The 20537-nt window shown below is 47.5% G+C and overlaps 1 protein-coding gene across 1 annotated transcript in view; it reads right to left on the minus strand.

Annotated features, from left to right (window-relative positions):
• LOC122383278 (TWiK family of potassium channels protein 18-like) overlaps positions 1–13538 on the minus strand; it is a 38947-nt gene extending 25409 nt beyond the window's left edge. The window contains exons 1-3 of the mRNA XM_043369552.1: positions 13327–13538; positions 8963–9848; positions 127–315 (exon numbers count right to left, since the gene is read on the minus strand). Of these exons, the coding sequence (XP_043225487.1) occupies positions 127–315; positions 8963–9209 (436 nt within the window). The 5' untranslated portion in view covers positions 9210–9848; positions 13327–13538. The remainder of the gene's footprint in view (positions 1–126; positions 316–8962; positions 9849–13326) is intronic.
• Between the last annotated feature and the right edge of the window lie 6999 nt (positions 13539–20537).

Here is a 20537-nt window from a genome sequence, read left to right on the forward strand (position 1 = left end):
CAAACAGATGATGACACCTGAGGATACTATTTGTAGTAACTACTCCTATACCCTCCTAGCGGTACCCCACCCACCTATGAAAGTTAGACATGTACACAACGTACAGAGCGCACTCATGCGACCCACCGATGGTAGTGATAACGGTGACGGAGTAGAGCAGTGCCGAGCTGAAGGACCACTCCACCACCTCCACGCGCCCGTTGGAGCGCTGCGACGTCACCACGCCGATGATGCTCTCCTCGAGCTGCTGCAGCTTCGGCAGCGTCAGCTCGGTCCAGTTGGGCTTCCGCAGCACGGGCAGGATCGACTGGTTCACTGCCGGACACACAGATGGCAGCACGGTCGGCACAGCGGGCAGCCGGACATAGATAGCCGACTAGGGCTGGAAATCGTAACTGTGGCTCGAGTCCGCCTACCATAAAGAGCTTTCGTCAAACATCTTTTTAATATTTCTAGCTGTTTAGCGTTAGCGAATGTACAGAGTCTCTCTGCTTCCAGTCCAATATCTCCCCTTGCCTTCTCATCGTATGGCTCTGCAATGGTCTTATTTGACCAAAAGGTAACTCACCCTGCAGCAAAGCAAATGGAATGTTGACAGATCGTCGAACAAGGACTTTGCGTAAGGAAAAGCTTAAAAATTATTTGGTCTCAATATTCAGGAAATTATTTGCAGAGCCAATGGTTTTACATGTGATAAGTATTGCCTTTATGCTATGTACCTACATATAATGAAATCGCGAGATTAGCGTAGGATCTGGGAAAAAGAGGCTGCGACAGAATCTGAGGTATGAGAGAAATTAGTTCGCCTCTTGCCAGCGTGGCACAGACCGTGGAATTATCTGATGTATGCACATATTCTGCGGGAAATCTCATCGCCATTTATCACGGGACCATTATGGATATTGCGGGCAGCCAACGCTGTCGTTAATCATGTTTTATAAATCAAAGGGAAAATATAATATGGTTTATCTATGAGGAAGGCAAAACACTACGCTACCTTAGCACCTGCTCTCTTACATAGATGTTTGCCGCATTGCAGATATTATCTGGTCTATTTTCAAAAAAAGTAACCATTTGAAATACGGTAAGAATGTTATGGTTTGCGTTGCATGATTCCTATTTTACTTTTTATATTGGGTCACTTATCGTTATCAGTTTTCCAACAGAGAAAGTCTAAAACATGCGAGCCTTCCTCCAACTGTGCACAGTTGACACAGTTGCAGAATGACCATGGTCATTCTACTGCACGCTTTTGTACACGTGTTTCTTTGCAGAGGCTCAGACGGGACAGCTAGGATGTTCCAAACAGTAACTGGCTCCAGAACGTTAGCGACACCATATCATGGCCCCAACACTCAGCGTCTGCTTTAGTGCCGCCAATCAAATATTTTATGGGCTGTGCCAACTGCCTAATGACATAAGCTGATTCGAGACACCTTTCGCAATGCATATAACTACATTCACTTGGCCAAATTTAGCTCTTATAATTTTAACCATTTTCACTCCTAATCCACAGATGATCTTGTAGCGGAAAAAACACTCACAAAATAACTCTTGCAAAATCAATTTAATCGTTAGGACATTTCATGATGCCGCTCGGCATTGCGGCGGCCGTTTTTCCGTCGCTCCAAAGCTCCCGAACTGGTCTATGATGGGGTGACTTGGACACAGAGCCATCGAGTCGCGGCGCTCGGGAGCGCTTTCTGATCAGGCTGTGCCGTTGATGGCCCTCGTAAGGCCATCACACGCCGGCGCTCTCCCATCCAGCCAGATGACTGAGGGCTATGAGATTATACTCAACCGTCTCATGGTAGGGCTTGTCGGACTCACATCTGTGAGGCTTTTTGGCAGAGGATGACGGAGTTGGAAAAAACTGCGTAGAGTATACCTTCCGGTCACGTCTCTGTGAAGTACAAATATTAAAATTATATTTGTCGTTGAGAAGTACGCCAGGTTCACATGAGAGACCGAATATGAAATGTTGATTTGAAACCTTACCATCATTATTACCATCATTACCATCATAGGCACCATACCATCATTATTTGAGGTGTCAAAGTTAGTGACATATACTCGTATTGATCTTTGAGACAATATCGGTATTGTATTTTCATGTTTTGGCTATTTCCATATCAGGGTAGCTTTCATCCACTGCCACTTTCAGTAGCTAAAAGCCAGTCACGGAAGTCTCAACTTTTGATGCCTATCTTGCGTCTCATACAATAAGCATTAATTTTTGCTGGAGACGGAAATGATCTAAATAAGCGGCTCGTCAGCTATTCCGCACCAAAGTATTAGGTCAAAGGATGGTGAAGTGGCGTGGAAACTGGCTGGGCGCTTGGCGGCATTGCGGCACAGTCTAATTATCAGGCGCTCGGCGGCATTGCGGCACAGTCTAGTTATCAGGCGCTCGGTGGTATTGCGGCACAGTCTGGTCGTCAGGCGCTCGGTGGTATTGCGGCACAGTCTAATTATCAGGCGCTCGGTGACATTGCGGCACAGTCTAGTTATCAGGCGCTCGGTGGTATTGCGGCACAGTCTGGTCGTCAGGCGCTCAGCGGTATTGCGGCACAGTCTAATTATCAGGCGCTCGGTGGTATTGCGGCACAGTCTGGTCGTCAGGCGCTCGGTGGTATTGCGGCACAGTCTAATTATCAGGCGCTCGGTGACATTGCGGCACAGCCTAGTCGACAAGCGTTCGGTGGCATTGCGGCACAGCCTAGTCGACAAGCGTTCGGCTGCTTAGTGCTTATATGATTGCTTAGAAATGCTGTGACAAATTGTTGAGCACATGATTCCGAAGGTGATCGGTGAAGTAGATAAGTGATGAAAAATTGAGCCTCAAATGGAGTCTTGAAAACCACATCGACGGCTAATACATCAGCACTTGTGATAGCTGTTCAGGAGTGACCGAAAAAGTATAGGACACAAAAGGTAGTCGTTTAGGAGATGGTCCGATATTTAATCGATAGAAGGCCCATTTTTAAAGCAAACTGATTCTTTTTATTCCATTTAATCATTATGATGTTTCAACCATAATTGACCAGCCCTAAGGCGAAAATAAAACAAAACTTTTACTTGATAGCTGAAACACAAAATAGGTCATTTTTAACATTGGTATATTCATGCCTACACATTTTCAATTGTGTTTATTGACCTTCAGTCAATTCAGTCACATACCTAAAGGTTGTTGCCATTCTCATTGTCTATGCATATCTCTCTCCTTCTCTTTCTCTCTTTCTCTCTTTCTCTCTCCCTCTCTCTCTCTCCCTATCTCTCTCTCTCTCTCCCTCTTCCTCTCTTCCACGCCTGTTGTCTCTGCAATCCGCAGTCAGCTGTCAGCTGAGTCGGTTTCGCTCTGATTGCCGCCGACATCGGCGGACGCTGCAGCGCTGCCATATTGGACGCCCACTGACAAATGTTTATGCCCCGAGGGTGTGGCGGCTACCACCAACCGTCGCTCGGCGACGTCACAAAGTCCGCGCACAATCCGACAAAGAAATGCGTACACTCAACTTTCAATTTAAATACAAACTGAAATGAGCCTGGGAGCAAGAGGAAGGTGATTGGCAGAATGAAGAAGGGGTAGGTGAATGAAGAAAGCAACGAAGGAGAGAACCAGAGAGGTGCAAGAAGAGAAGAGACTGCGATACGGAGAGAGAGAGAGAGAGAGAGAGAGAGAGAGAGAGAGAGAGAGAGAGAGAGAGAGAGAGAGAGAGAGAGAGAGAGAGAGAGAGAGAGAGAGAGAGAGAGAGAGAGAGCGAGAGCGAGAGAGAAACAATGTAAAAGAAATGTGGAACTGAAAATTAAGGCAGCTTAGACGGGCGGAAGGATATCAGATATGGCTGTCGATAGAGTGGTACTGTGTGATGGGAGTGACGTATAAGGGGCTGCTGAAAGTGACCGGTAGATGAAAACGGCCACAAATATCAAAGCGACGTGGGTAGTGAATTCCGACACCGACATCCGATGCCGTTGAGTTTGATTGTCGATGATGCTAAAATGTGGCAGATAACTCATTCATTGACAGTGAAGAATGAATTATCAGTCTCCAGCAGCCCGACTGTGCATTTTGACAGACTGGGGTCGTTTTGTGTAAGTTTCAGATTCACGACGACATGGCAATGTTGGATGTGTTGATTGTGGATGACTTTGGAATAGTTATGGTTTCCTCAAACAGATCAAATCGGCCTCCTGACTAAGCTAACTTATTCCATCAAACGGCATAGAAAACCCTTTCGTTTGCTGTTTTATGAAGGGGCCGCACTATCTCTTATGCTGTCTGCACGTGCCTCGGATGAATGTTTTCATTGTTATCAGCATCATACATATATACATATTTGATAGAGGACTCCAAGAATTATGATATTGCTATTGGCAATACATTTCATGACTGGGCGTTTCGCTATTTGTGTCCAAAATTAGCATATGCATTTCGTGTGGGCTGACAAATGCGCCGATGAATCTCGTGAAGCGCGGCCTCCAGGCATCTTGGGGAACATGCAGTGGCTAATAATGCTCAGGGAGATATACATGCGCCAAGTCATATAACGATGTGGCTACTAATTCTGCAGACAAGTTAATCCAATGGGACCACATTCACAGCGCCTTTGCGCAATGCTTGTGTTTAGTTAGCGAGTTCGATCACGTAATGCATCGACCACCATAAGTCGCTTATCATTCTTCACCTTGTATTTCTATTTGCATAGATAGTCATCATGTCGTTGTGAGTTGCAGGCTGATGGCAACATCGGAAAAGTGTGGGACGAGCATTTCCATGGCATGAGAAATCAATATAATATGTAATTATGAAGTTTATGTATGTATATGGCGGTGTGTGTTGGTCTGTATAAATGCACAGATAACTCATAGAAAGTTTGATCATCTGTTAAGCATGCTATTTCGAAAAAGAGGACATACATTGGCATATGTAGAGCTGTAACAGATCACACCTAGACGGTATTTACATAATGCTAACAGTCTTGCCGCCGACATCAAAATAGATTATCTCTCAGTATTACTTCGTCATAAAGGGATTAAAACCATCTTACGGCTACAGCCTGATCAGTTGTGAAAGTACATAAATCTATTCTTATTGTGATCGACAACTGACGTGTGCCATACCTACTTAATTTTGAGTTAGTTCAGCATTTTAATAATTATCCTGCATTTTAGCAGCTCCCTTCACCCTTGAAAATCCAGAAATCTAGCGAGAGCGAATTAATGTGTCCCACATGACAATGCCAGAGTGGAGCGCCCAATTTGGAGACGTTATCTGACATTTGACGTGACAGTTGTCGCCGATAACGCTACTGCAACGCCATCAAATGTCAGGAGCCGAGGAGCTCCGCAGTACTGGGTGGATCAAAGCAGCCCGCACTCCACCTCTCGTGTCCCATATACGACATCGACAACAGACCCGCCTTCTTCATTTTCTCCCAGTCCTCTGCGAGCTCACCCTTCCTCGCTGGGAGTCGCTCCATCATCCGGCGCATAGCCAATGGGCTGTCCGGCGCTCCGGGCCGCTGACATGACCCCGTTACCGCCGGCCCGTGCGGCTGACGGGCCGCGTCCCGACCCTGATGTATGGCGCCGCCCATAACTCGGCCACCGGTGTCCGTCCCCCGGATCACTAAATGGTCCCTGCGCATAATGTGACCGGGTGTAATCGAGCGCGACAGCTCGATCGCAGCCATCGCAGCCGGACATCCGCCGCGGAGAACCGCTCCCTTATCGGTCCGAGCTCTGCTGTCGAGCTCGACATCGCGGCGGCGACTCAGTCAGTGTTGGAGCACTCATAGCTAGTCAGGTTAGACTTTCAAATGCTTTGTAAATCAAATGAGGGTATAAAGTGACAATTGACCACAGGTGGACCATGTAAAGGCATATTATCAATGAGCACTGAAATATCACAGCATGGGCCGATGAGCTGAATGAGCAGCAGGCCTGAATGAGCTACTTACACACGCAGCATATCTCTGAGCACGTGAATTTTAGCACTGATGGATTGATAATCCAGCCATTCAGCGGGTAACGCCATGAACTAATAAAAAACTTTCTGTGCGCCGTTTAAAGCTCTCCTCTGCTTCTATTGCTCCACGGCTTCCCGACACGTCGACCAGCGTGTCAAAAGGGCTCGAGCTGCCTTTTATGGCCTAGCACCAGCTGGCATACTGGCCAAAAGCTTAAGCCCGGCTGACAAAGCTTACCTATGGAAGGCTGTTGTCCTCCCTACTTTGATGTACGGGTGTAGCACAGCTCCTCTTCGTCCATCCGAGGTGGACCGCCTGGATGCCCTTCAAGCCGGATGTGTGAAGGTGGCATTCGGGCTGCCCCGCTTCGCACATCACTCTGCCCTCCTGACGGCCGCTGGCTTGGCGCCGGTTCGAGAGTTGTTGAGAGTCGCAATATTATCTGCTCTCAGGTCAGCGATGGTAGCGGAGCACCGCTTAAAACAGATCATTATCACCTCCCTAGCGAAGCTGACCATGTGCCCCAGAGAACTTGAGGGCTCATTCCTCCTACAAGTGTTTGAAATGTACAGCAGGGACTTTCGAGCAGTAATGGAGCTGGCGGCTGGTGGGCCGGTGGACCCTGACCGGGTGCGGGCTCCGCGGTTGGAGGACGGCTTGGCGGATAGCATTCGGCTGGTCCTTCAAGGAACATGTGAGGCCTCCAGGCGCCTATTGAGGCTCCTCACGTGCTCACATTGAGCGCCTATACCTGAGATACCAGCTTTTCAGGCTCCCATCATTTGTGACCACACACATGTATATATTTATATCTGTCGCTGTAAAAGCGGTGCATAATAAAGAATGATGATGATGATGATGAATGCATCATGTAACTGTTCTAGACATAGACATTGTCAATGGTAATGCACAGACAATCGGGACGGTTTGGGGAACCAATCAGTTTACTTTGCCATCGTTTCTGTTGTCCGGATATTAAAATGGGAACATAAATAACCTAACTAGACCCGAGGTATTACCATTCTTCCTGAATGTTATATGCAAATCGGAGGACGTGGCGGAAGTCATCAGCTACTGGCAGCCAACACACTACTTTACCATGCCTGTCGCCGAGCAAGAGCAGCGAGGAAAATAGTTAAATCGAATGCTGCAACAATGTGTTATCGATCGATGATATGCTAGAACGCATGCTAACTCAGTCAATGCTGTAAAAGATGGGTCCTCCCTTTCTTGACTTACATTAGATTCGGCCGCACCTCCTAACCTATATCAACCAGTAGATGATACAATGAAGAGGTGCTAGACAGAAAAGTTTTTATATGACATACCTAATATGTAAGGGTACAACAATATATTGTACTGCTTACATAGTATAATGATCTAATTCCGATAAGCAGTCAATCAGCCTATGCGAATGAACTGTTGTCACAAACAGTTAAAAACAATAACTAAGTTTCATACGCAGGTTATATTTTAGCTATTCCGTTCTGGTAACAACTGTATCTTTTCCACCCAACAGACATCTTGGTGGCCCATACAGTGACCCATAATGCTGCCAACCACACTTATGCGCATAACCAAGCCATGCAAATGAACAGCCGTCCAATTTCTGTCACTTTGTCTGACACTGTCTGGTGTGGATCCAGCGGGGCTGGGCGGCGGCGGCCGCAATATAGTGGTCCCGGGGGGCGGCCGGCGGCAGCGAGCGCCAGCTTTGTGCCGGGTCCCGAGCTCCGAGCGGCGGCAGAGGCGGAGCCGGCTCCGGCGGGCGGTGCAGGGGGATGGGATGGGATCGGACGGGGAGGGGATTGTTGTCAGGGCGGGTCACGGGATGTGGACTGTCGGCGGCCCTGGATGATGGTGATGGGTGCAACTGAAGGCGGTATAGCTGGGAGTGGATGGGAGGGACGGTAAATGGGGGAGGCTGGCGGGTGCACAGTGACGGCTGGCGGGCACAGAGGTAGTCTGTGAAGTAACGGCTGGCGTGGGACAGGGGTAGGCTGCGAAGTGACGCCTGCAGGAAGGGATGGGGCGATGTGTGGCGGGACCATCAGAGCTCTCCGGCGCTGGAGGGCTCGGCGATATCCTAAATCCTCCACCGACCGGCACCGGCTGCGGCCCCCAGCGTTGCCCTATTGGCTACATACATCACAGGCGCCAGGACGGCGCGGAACGGCCGGCAGAGGACACGGCCGGTGAACGAGAGCCGGGTGGAAAGCGATAGATGTCACAGACATTGGCGGCCATCAGCCACTTTTTCCCCGCCACGCTTGGCTTTTTTACCTAAAAGAAACTAATAAATTTTACGAGAGCATTGCACGAAAGTAAAAGGTTTTATTCGTTCTCGAGAATGAAAATGTTATTTTTTGGTGTAAATGTTATTTATATTTACGATTAAAACTCATTAAAAAGCAGCTACACACGTTAGTCAGTTTTAGTGACGTGTCAAACGCCCGGAATATTTAGGAGGGGTCTATTTCGGGTTATCGAGCGACGATGAAGTTCATGTCTTGACGTCTCCTCATAAAGATGGTGACATTTGGCGTCGGGGTCTGGCGGGGTACGAGCCACAGCCCCGCGGCGACTGGCCGCCCAACTTGGCGATATTGGCTTCACACCGGCCAAGGTCGTGACCCAACGCCGCTATAGTTATTGGGTTACATCTATATAGGAGGCTTGTTGATGCAGTGTTTATTGGCGTTCCCGCTGTTTTATTTTGTTTAGCATGTTACAAAGACGAACAAACATGAAAATAAGCTTTGTTTTCTAAAACTCTGCGCTTCAAATGCACACAAATACGGTGAAGTGAAATATTTGTGCTAGTGTCAAACATTTTGAAACACCGATAAACAAATTTACCTCAATCGGGCTAGCATGGTTTCTCAGCAACCTAAAGGGCTGTGTTGCATGCGCGCAGCCGCAGGCTACATTAGCGGTCTAAATACCGTTACATTCCCAGCCCGCGCGCTGCTCTCTCGGCGTGTACTCACTGTTTATTGCCCACAGCTCCTCCAGACACCTGGCGCGGAAGTCGTCGATCTCGCGGCGCTTGTCGCGGGGCAGCGTCGGCCGCTCGGTCGGCTCCGCAGGCTGGCCTTCCAGCGACTCAAACAGGAACGCGCCGACCACCGAGTAGCCCACCACCAGGCCGCACAGACCCACGTGCGAGAACAGGTGCGTGAAGAACACCTTGATGTAGTAGCGCAGCCGGTAGCACTTCTTGTTCCGCTTCACCATGGCGACGCGGCTGGTGGGAAACGGCACTGGAGACACTGCCGAAGACACTGCAGTGGTATCGGGACTCGGGAGTATGCAGTTCGTGGTCGGTGGTCTGCCACTGGCAATTGACTACACACCAGTCCAAAAACTCAGACACGGGTCAACTTCGAACGTCCCTAGCCAGTTCAAATTCACTCATCATGATCGTAGCACGCATTCCCAACGATGCTTCACGACTTTCCGGTTTGCTGCATAGTTTACCGGTTCGCCTTTCGTGTCAGTCACTGCGAAGGCGATTTCCAAGCGCACTCCCCCCTAGCCAACAGGGATGGCTGATCTTCCACCATAGGTGCCCTCAGCTGACCTCTTGCAGTGCTGCAGGAGACTGCCCAGTGACCAGGCGTCGGGGGTCAGCGGTGAAACTATTTTGGACCGCGGATTACCGAGCTGAGATTGCCGCTCGCTCTGTGGGCAGTCCTCGGCGCCGTAGTCGGCTTAAGTTGACACCCTGACACTCTCAGAATCCGCCGCCGAGTCCGACACTCGACAGTCTGAGTGGCACTCGGCGTCCGACACTCAGACCGTGCCGTCCAGTGGGAGGATGCGCCGGCGCTGCTTACCGGGGAGAGCCGTCCGGGTGATCCACTCGTCGACAGCCTGAGAACCAACGGGAGAGACAGCTAATGAAACCGGTCGGAGCCACGAGAGCCGAGCCGCTGATAAGCACTCGGAGAGAGTTGGAAAAGTATCTAGCTAAGGACGAGCTACTGTCAAAACCTCGGTGTTAGTGGAAAATGAAACGGTAATGGAACGGGGCCTGCCTAACAAGAGAGCTGCAGCTTACTAAAAAAACTAAAAACTAGCATTTTTTTTGGGGGGAGGGGCAAATGGACAGTGGAGAGATAATAAATGTTTACCTAATATGATCGTTATCAAGTCCTATATATTGCCTGAGGACCTGTTGATTTCCTTTTATTTTCAAGAAAGGAACGGAGACATCCAGTATCTATGTTTAATCTGGGTGAAAAGTCTTAGTAAACAGTATAAATAAGTTTGCGCATCAATGCATCTATACCTTAACTAGCCTCAAATGTAAGGTCAGAGTCGGGCTAAATCAAGCTCTAAGGATGTTAATTTATTCGATATTCATTCTGTAGCATGCCTATCTATATATTTTAAAATCAGCTCTATTTATAACTTATTCCGTGTCATAGCTGTCGAATGTCGTATACCGAAAATGTCGAAAAGATCCAGAGAATAAAAGGAGCATTATGACTTCCGTTCATTGAAAGCCATCACATACGATCCCCATTTCCTTTTGAGATCATAAACACATCACTGTAAATGTTTATGTCAAAGTAGGTGCTTTGGCCATGTGCGATAAGCTTTTAAGGGAAATTTTAGAACGGATGATAAACATAACTTCAACAGGTCAAGTGCGCCCAAATATTACGCTCGTCAACAACAGCCTAGCGACATTTGGCACCGAAGCCGCGATAAAGTCTAAAAATTTCTGAAAGTAAACGCCCGCATAATCCGGGAGCCTCCAAACAGAGCGTCACTCGAATGTGCGGCTGACATCAACAATGGGAGAAGGCCGGCCGGAGCCGAAATAGGCGAGCTGACGCGACCGCCGACCACCCAGAGCACGGCGCCTGGGTCAGCGCGACGGGCCCGCCCGGCCGGGTCAGAGTGGTGATTTTGTTTGTCATTTAGTTCCCTGGTGCTTTTTCGATATTCGTGATGTGGATGCTACAACCAGTTGCTAGTTATCTCGAACAAAGTATTATTTAATACAAAAGAAATGAAAAAAAGATGAATTATGTCTTCATGATAACAATAAAAACTCATGCAGGCCTACTCTGGCTCGCAAGCTTGCAAGGACCCTGGCAGCGACTCTGGTCCTGTCTATTTGACGGGATGACACCGAACCTCCTTGGTTTGAAATTGTGTAAGCCGCAGTTCTAATCCCTGCAAATGAGCCCACTTTCTGTAACTTATAAGCAACAGCAAGACTCTATAGCGACAGTCATTTTCCATTTTCTCTTATCCGTTGAGATATTGGACGCTTAATCATAGCGACGTTCTTTCGAAGCCTGTTACGATCTCATCACGCTAAACAAATGCGTCACGTCCCTCCCTCGCCCGCCGGCCGGGCACGCATTGTGGCCATTTGCAAACGGCGCACGGCGCGCCGCTCCGGGCGTGTTGTATTTCCCTCTGAGCGTTCTCAGAAGACTGTGGTCGGACCTCGGCTCGACGCCCGGTCGTACGGAGGCAGGCGGCACCCATGGCGCAGAGACGAAGCCAATCTGGGTGATGACCGCTGGGGATCAGAGAGCGGTGGCTGATGACGCACGGTGGATCAGTTGGAGTCCGCTGATAGCGCACAGTGGAGCTCAGGAGAACCGGCGGAAAATGGACGAAAGTCGGGTGCAAGAAACCGGAAAATGAGCTCTTGGCACCATCATCAACAATAAATGTGATGATGCGTGTCAACGGCAAAACTTGAAATAACAATGGTTTACCGAATCGTCTGAATTTTGCAGGGACTTTTTTAAACCTTTGGCCCTCGGAGCCCTAAGTATTTCAACTAAAGCCTGTTTTTGTAGCTGTTTTTCACCCAAACCCTCTCCTGTGACACTCCAGCCAGTGGGCGTCGACCCCACGCAGCCATAAACAAGCAGCTGTCGCCTTTTTCATCGGTCGGCCTACCGCGGCCCGCCGCCTCCCGCTCTGTCGCTGCCGACGACTCGGCGTCCCGCGGCTGTCGAACGCGACGACCCCCGATTTCGGAAGTTGTGAGTCGGACGGTGACAGTGGCCAAAGTTGGACCGCAGTCCCGCGGAAGTTCCTACTGGCGGTCGTCGGCCGAGGTCGTTCTGGCACGAACCTTTCGTCAATCCGACTACACCCGTCCTCCCGCCGGAAACGACGCGAAATAACGCCGACAGGGTGGCCCGAGGCGGGATCAGAAACGTATTTATCTTTATGAATTAATGGCTCCGACTCAAATGCGATTGCGCCTCCCCGAGGCAGCTTCCATAGCGTGGCGCCCTGCGAATCGATTCTCCGCATGTGCAGGATCCCCGCGGGGACAGCGTAGTGGTTTCGCAGCCCAACGACCCTACTACCACACACAATGGCACCATCTCAGTCGAGCGCGCCGCTCGAGCTGACGCTGAAATATAGATCTGATATGGCCATCCAAGATTCTTCCGGCATTCTCCACAGCGCAGTCATTTGGTGGAAATGAGAGCGGCGGGTGTTGAGCATCTGTTGACGCCGTTTTGAGTGGAGCTGCCGACCGTTGAGTGCGCGCTATAGATCAGCGAGCACCGCCCACCTCGGTCCGTCGTCACACACTCAAATGACACGTTGATGACGTCACTGCTGCGTAAGATGGTGACGTCACCAGGTGCTGGACGTCGTAGCTGTTGTAAGCCGTGTCTGATTTATGATCTCAGCCTTATCAAGGCACTAGGGTCACATTGAATGACGAGACGAAGACTGACTTCTGATTTATCAAAGTCGGTGATTGTTTTTATGGCCAATAAAATATGGAGGCTCATTTTGAAAAGTTTTCCTTTCTGAGCAGCTTCAAGCTAATCCCCTAGAAAATCGTATCTTTTTACGTCGCTAGGCATACCTAAATGGACACAATGATGATTGCCACCCGACATCATTTATTGCTCGGCACCTTTTCTTTGGTGCAAGTCCTCCAGAAAATTGTCCTTTGTTTGCTCGATATAAAAGATGAATCGAATACCCGTTTGCTTGACAACTGTTTTATTTGCCTTCATTGAGCTTTTGTAGGTACAACTCAAGAGACATGTGGCACAAGTTTTATTTGGAAGGGGCTCTGTATGAATTTGACTATCATAAATGTCAGTGCAATGATTAATCAACCTCTCATAATGTCCAAGTATCTATGCCAGGAATAGGATGCTTGTCTACCACCACCCCCCCCCCCCCGCCAGCAATTATGCCTACCTAATGTCTATTCATATCATTAAAACGGCCATAAGGCCAGCCAGGTTTTCAAATAGGGCAGTACCTACAATACCACAGTTTTACATGAGGCTCAAAAGAAGCTTTATGCACTCGTCCAGCTTTCACCCACTCACTGACTTACTGCGTGACCTTGCCACCAGCCTCCGCCGCCCACTCCGACGGCTCCGTCGATTCCGTCGCCGTCGACGCCACGGCCGACACTGGATCGTCGCCGTCGACGCCACGGCCGACACTGGATCGTCGCCGTCGACGGGACGGCGTGGTGAGCTGCGCGGCGCCGCCTGCCGCCAGTTTATCTTACGGAAAACTTGTCGGCTCGGCTGCCGACGTCTGGGACAGCTCGCAGAGCGGCAAACGAGGCCGGACGGGCGGGGGGAGGGGGGGGGGGGCAACTGAGGGCGGCTCAGTGACATGGGCCATGACCACTTCGTTGCTATCAGTGGAATGAGATTGAGTGGCAAGCAATAAGGGGCATCAGGTAGCAAGTAGTGTGATGCATTACCACGATACATGCTACCTTCTTGTGCTCTACCTGAAATAGTTGGCTGCTCATAAATTGTTGGTTCTTTCTCATGAAAATTAAATGAAAATTAAATGAAAAATCTGACTCATCGTATCATAGCCACATGTACGTACACACATGTAGTTATATCCACAGATAACCCTACTACTGTAGTACATACTACTGTTATCTGTGTTGTACCCATTGGAAGCTTCCCATGATACTAGGCAGAGGGGTTGACACAGGGGGTTGTCAACCCCCCAGCGAGGGGGGTTGACCCCCACCCCTCGCCGGCACAGGGGGGATTGATGCAACCACCCTAAGGTTTTTCGCGAATAACTCGCGTAAAAATCGGCCGATCGCGACGAAACTTTCAATACCCTCGCATTGATCAATTTTACACCTACCCTGAAAATTTCATGACCCTGACCCAATGAACTTTGACCTGTGACCTCTTTTCCGTGACCATGTTTGGCCGAAATCGCGATTCGGCGTATGTCGGCTCGCATTAGCCGCGCGTTTGCAAGCTTTTCGTGGTTTCAAACGTTCAAACATGTGATTTGATGTTGCTCCCATGCATTAAGGTGGGTGTCAAGGTCACCTGAAGGTCAGGTCATTGACCTTTGGTGACCTCGGTTCACTTTTTCGAGTTTTACATGTTTCTAGGCTAGCCCGCGCCCCGTTGGGCTCTGCCGAGCAACGCGCCCGGTTGGGGGGGGGGGGGCATTTTGGCCCCCCCTAAGATCTCGAGAACCATGCAACATAGCGGCAAGCGGTAAACGGCGTTGGATAGCCCCAACGTGGAACTACCTTGTGACCCAATTTTATTGACCTAGGTCAAACCGATGACGTCACAGGTCAGGTCAAAGGTCCAATTTTCACCGTTTACAGGCATTTCAAGAAATGCGTTGTAAAATCGAGTAAAATGCATTTCATTGAAAATCATCGATGGGGAAATGTTCTTCAAACACATATTTTGTTATTTGAGGTCACTGATACCAGGTCAGGTCACAGAGGTCAGGTCACGGGGGGGGGGGGTCACAATATGAAAGTGTCGTGTGACACATGTTTTATGGTCCATTTTACATGACAAATGCGATTATGTGGGTCAGGCTGCCTTTCGGGCCAGCTTAGGTCACGTTTTGGTCAAGGTCAGGTCAAGGTCAGGTCAAGGTCAGGTCAAGGTCAGGTCAAGGTCAGGTCAAGGTCAGGTCAAGGTCAGGTCAAGGTCAGGTCAAGGTCAGGTCAAATTAGGTCAAATTTCAAAGTTAATATTTTTGCATAAAATGGGATTGAATCGATGCAACTCGTCACGGGGAGTTCAATGGTGGTCTTTGTTTTGCCGTACGTGGTCTATAATCGCCAAAACTGAGTTCAAAAATTTGACGTCATCATTTTTGAACAGTTTTTTTTTCGCTATAACATGGCCAAAAAACGAGATAACGATCTGAAATTTGGTATGTATATAGAAGAGCGCTGGGACTATCACATATATTTCGGTTTTTTTCGAAACTCGGAATAATTGTGTTTTTTTTTTAGTTTTTCTAAAAAAATCAATTTTTTGAATTTTTTTGGTCAAAAACCAAAAATTTTGAAAATCCGAGATCGCAGTTTTGTGGCGCCGCTTTTTGTCTACTAGACCATATAAAGAACTTTGAAATTGCTTGATAACTGTAGATTTGGTGAGCGTTTCAAGATTGCATGTTTTTTGCTCATTTTTGCTCGAACATGACCTCAGTTTGACCTCAATAACTCCTGACCTAAGGTGACCTAAGACTTGAAATCTGGTGTGAAGGTGTCAAATTGATGCCCGGGAAGGTACTGAAAATTTGGCGGCGCTGCGCGCCGCCGTTTTCTTGCTATTCAGGAAAACCCACAGGGGGAGGGCAAAATGCCCCCCCAACGGGGCAAGGGCTAGTTGTTGGAGCTGAATTCAAATTTAGCAACCATTTGAACATTTACGAAGTAGTTTTGGTGCCTACGTAACATGTTACGAAGCTGTCAGAGGCGGATGACAGGCACTACGAATACCCGTCACGACCCCTACCGGTTGACCTGACCTGACCTGACCTGACCCGACCTGGTCTAAACGCTTAACAACATCATTACTGATCAAAACTAACACGATATTCGTGATCAGCACCCCGGAAAACCTCTTAGCAGCCACGCTTTACGACTTTCTAACAGGTCCCGATAATCCCGATTTTGGAGTCATTGACCTGACCTGGAAGGTCAACCAATGACCTAGGACCTTAAAATTGGGTATCATTGGTTTTCTCTCGTGACGGGCAACACGCTCGTTTTTTCCGCGAAGCTCTAGCTCCATCAGGCGCCAAACGCAAGGGGGGGGGGGGGGGGGGATCGTACCAACCGTACCAACCCCCTTGTGCCCTCGAAGGACTCAAAATAGCCTGTGCCGGCGAGGGTTAACCCGCGCCGGGCCGGTGCTCAGAGATTCCGCGCCGGGCCGGGGGGGTGTCTGAACACCCCCCCCCCCCTTCTAAATCGGCTCCTGGGCCACGTTGCGACACGTGGTAAGCGGCAGTCGAAAGAACGTCCAAAATAAGGACGAAAACACTTCAGTCATTTTTTTGGGTCAGGTCAAAGGTCAGGTCACAAGAGGTCACCAAAGTTAAAATGTTGACAATTTCAACATTTTGGAAACTGCCGACGGCTATCTCGGGAACCGATAGAGCTACAGCGCCGCGGAAAAGCGCATTCGGTAGCCCTTTTACAGACCTTTTTGAACAATGTTCTCAGATTTGACCTCAGGTCAACGGTTTAGCCTCCAGAGGGCAAAACCTCGAAAAATAGCTGTTTTTACGAAAAGCGTTTTTTGGCAATAACTTTTGACTCAAACAAGCCATGATATTAGTTTTGCCAGCATCGTGTTCGTCTCATCGAGACGCGTCGAATGATTTATAATTTGACCTTGAAAGGTCAACTTGAAAATTTGACCTCAGGTCAAGGTCATGACCTGACCGGAAAAGGTCATGTTGCAAATCAGTCGATCCGCAAAGTCGAGCCGAAAGGCGTTTTCAGCGCTCTAGCACGCCTCTATCAGAAGTTATTAGCGAAAAACTGTTAGATTCTGTTCGTGACCTGCGATGACCTCGGGGACATAACGAGGGGTCACAGTTGCCATTTTCCGGTTCACTGTGTCAATCTTACCTACAACTCGATGTTTGAGAGTGTCTAGAATAGCGTTCTTGCAAAACGGACGCTTTTCAATTTTCTCCCATTGACTAAATTGACCTGACCTTAAGTCACCGATATCAAAATTCCGAGACATACATTTTATATATAATGTTGTTCTTATCAATAACTGAAAGTTTCAAGGCAATCGATCAATCGGTGTAGCTATGACGAGCATTCTTATTTTTTTCTGAGGTGAAGTCACTTGGCGTGACCTGGTGACCTGACCTAAGGCGACATGGGTCTGACATTTTCACATGTGCGGAAAAGATGCACGGACAGGTGTGCCAAAAACGACGGCGCTTGAGATATGTGCGAAAAACCGCAGGGGGGGGGGGGCGGGTGTTCAAACACCCCCCCCCCGGCCCGGCGCGGGTTAGTCTGCTTCTTTTTAACATTAAGTTAAAGTTTTAACTGCTTCGATCGGAATACAAATCCATTCGTAAAGCCCTCAAATTCAGACCTAAGCCCAGCAGAAGCGTTATCCTCGTGAACATTTTTACCGGTAGTGATCAAATGTTCATACTCTACGATTAGGTATATTTGTAAAATTGTTTAGGTACGATTAGGTTTATGTGCGTTTTGTTTTTGGCATAAGTTTGACTGGAAACTGTTTGAGGACAATAAATGATGATACCTAACCTGCGCCCCGTAGGGCTATCGGCGGACCCTACCACCCGTAGGGGGGAGGCGGTTCGGCCCCCTAAGATATCAGAAATTTACCGGCTGATTTTCAAAAATCAAACGGCGTTCGATAGCCCCACCGGGGAGCTACCTTGTGACCAAATTTCATTGACCTAGGTCAAACCGATGACGTCACAGGTCAGGTCAAAGGTCGGATTTCGCCGTTCACAGGCATTTCAAGAAATGTGTTGTAAAATCGAGTAAATTGGTAAGTTATTGAAAACCATCGATGGTACATTGTTCGTCAAACACATAATTTGTTATCCGAGGTCACTGATACCAGGTCAGGTCACAGAGGTCAGGTCACTGGGGGCCACAATATGAAAGTGTCGTGTGATGCATGTTTTATGGTCCATTTTATATGGCAAATGCGATTATGTGGGTCAGGCAGCCTTTGGGGCCAGCTTAGGTCACGTTTTGGTGAAGGTCAGGTCAAGGTCAGGTCAAATAAAGTCAAATTTCAAAGTTTATATTTTTGCATAACATGGGTATATTGATTCGATGCAGCTCGTCACGGGGAATCTAATGGTGGTCTTTGTTTTGCCCTACGTGGTCCAGAATTGCCAAAAATTGAGTTTGCAAATTTAACGTCATCATTTTTAAACAGTTTTTTCCCTATAACTTGGCCAAAAAACGAGATATCGATCTGAAATTTGGTATGTAGATAGAAGACGGTTGGTACTTGGTACAATCCACAGCAGAAGTAATGTGTGGTTTCAGTCATGGGTATGATCTGCTTCTGAAGCCTAGGAACGATTAGCCAGACTGCAACGAGACTTTAAATGTAGCTTACATGAATCTTCACCCTTGCAGCTACAACTTTATCTATTGACGTCTTCTTTTCAATCAGTCCGCATTTAAAAATCGTCGGTCAAAGCCATCCGTTGATATTGGTAAAACCACACATTACTTTAGCGGTGGGCCGTACTATCACACATATTCCGGTTCTTTTCGAAACTCAAAAAACATTTTGGATTTTTTGACTAATATATAAAAAATGTTTTTTTATTTTTGGGTGTCAAAATCAAACATTTTAAAAATCTGAGATTGCAGTTTTGTAGCCCTGTCAAATATATACCTTTTATGTCTGATAATTTTTCTGTATCTTCAAAGCTGTAGGCCTGACAGCTCTTCTCGCGAAGGTCTTTTTTCGGTCGAAAATGGCAGAGCATGACGTCATTCTGACGTCATTTGTGTTCAACCTATCATAGCCTCTTAAATATGTCTGGTCACAATGTGTAAAACTGATGCCCGGAGGGGTCCTGAAAGTTTGGTGGCAATATCTTTAGCCGTTTAGGAGATATCGACGGAAAAAGGACAGGGGGGGCATTCCACGTCAAATCAAACACCGAAATCCGTCATCCCCTTCGATTTTTCTGAAAATTTGTAGGCAGACTGGGCATGGTTCAAAACTGAGTTACGTATAATATTTTCGAAATTTGATAAAGTATCGCTGAGATATAGGTCATCGAATATAGCCAAAAATGCCACACATCAATTTTTTAAATGTCTATAACTCTGGTTCCTTTTCTGGTATCAAAATGATATTAACAGGGTCTTGTAGGCAATTGATAAGGCTTTGATTTTTAATTATAAAATTAAATTGAAGTGACCTTGAAATGCATTTGACCTTGAATTAAAACAGAAAAATTTAAATAGCAAAAAACACGTCACCTTCGATTCGGGTAATTTTTACATATTATGTCCGTCACAATGTTCCTAACCATCTGTGAAAAAATTGGAGTGGGCCATTCATAACTCTCACGGCAAACGCCGTTTTCATGCATCAACATCACGCAACCGCGCGTGACCTTGAAAGACAGTCAAGACATGCTTGCTTGTGTACACTTTCTGAAATGAATGATTGCTGATTAGTGATATCCCAAACTCTGCGAGAATGGAAATACATAGTCATCGTAGTCAAGCATTCAATTTCCATAGTAAAAGTGTCTCAGGCAAACGGTATTTTGCGGTGAATTTTGAGCCGTGTGGAAATGCATCATGAAGCCAAAAATTCAACGAAAACATTATCACGCAACGATATCTTCACGTCCTTTTATCTTCACTATACGAAAAAAATATACATTTGTAAGTATGTATGGGGAATTTCTAGTTAATCCAATAATAAATATGGCAGTTAGAGACCTGCTAAGAGTAACATGTCGCCGGCTGAGGCGGGATCGGCCGACGCGGGAAACGCAGCAATCACAATTTTGTGTTTACACGTTCATATTTCAATTGTTTACCAACCAATTCTCAAAATTCTTACACCATAAGATTGCCTGTACATTTCTTAGTCTTCTCACAAAATTTGACGCGAATCGAACGTAATCAGCGGTAAGGAGCGCGATGTAAAGACGGAACCGTTCCGTTCCGTCCCGGCACAGTCTACAATTCAGGCGGCGGCTAGCGGTCGGCGCCGGCTGCCGAGTCGCCGCGTCGCCGCGGCGACAGGATGTTCACTTTACACCGCTATTACTAGACCAGTTGTGAACCGATTTTCTTCTTGCTTGCACGATGAGATGTGCAATTCAATTTTGGACAGGTGGCTATAATTAATTTCGCATTAATACTATGAGATATTGGCGAAAAACAGGAGGGGTGGGGCGAAATTCACTCTTCCCCCTCCACTGCGCGTGCTAACATACGTTTGCATATGTGCCATTTTCTTCAAAACTTATGAATGGCCCACTCTAATTTTTTCACAGGTTGTTAAGAATATGGTAGGCAATAACATATATGAAAATTAGCCAAATCGAAGGTGACGTGTTTTTTGCTATTTCAATTTTTGTGCTTAAGAACAGAGTTAAGCAATTTTCAAGGTCATATATTTAAGTAGGTGCAATTCTAAACAACTGCTTAAGAAATTACCTAAACAGTAAGGTTTATTTCATTCAAATCAAACAAGTACAACCAAAGTTATGGTCGTTCAAAAATATAAAGATACAGCA

The sequence above is a fragment of the Amphibalanus amphitrite genome, unplaced genomic scaffold, assembly GCF_019059575.1.
Source record: "Amphibalanus amphitrite isolate SeventyFive unplaced genomic scaffold, NRLGWU_Aamphi_draft 000159F_arrow, whole genome shotgun sequence".
Classification (NCBI taxonomy): domain Eukaryota; kingdom Metazoa; phylum Arthropoda; class Thecostraca; order Balanomorpha; family Balanidae; genus Amphibalanus; species Amphibalanus amphitrite.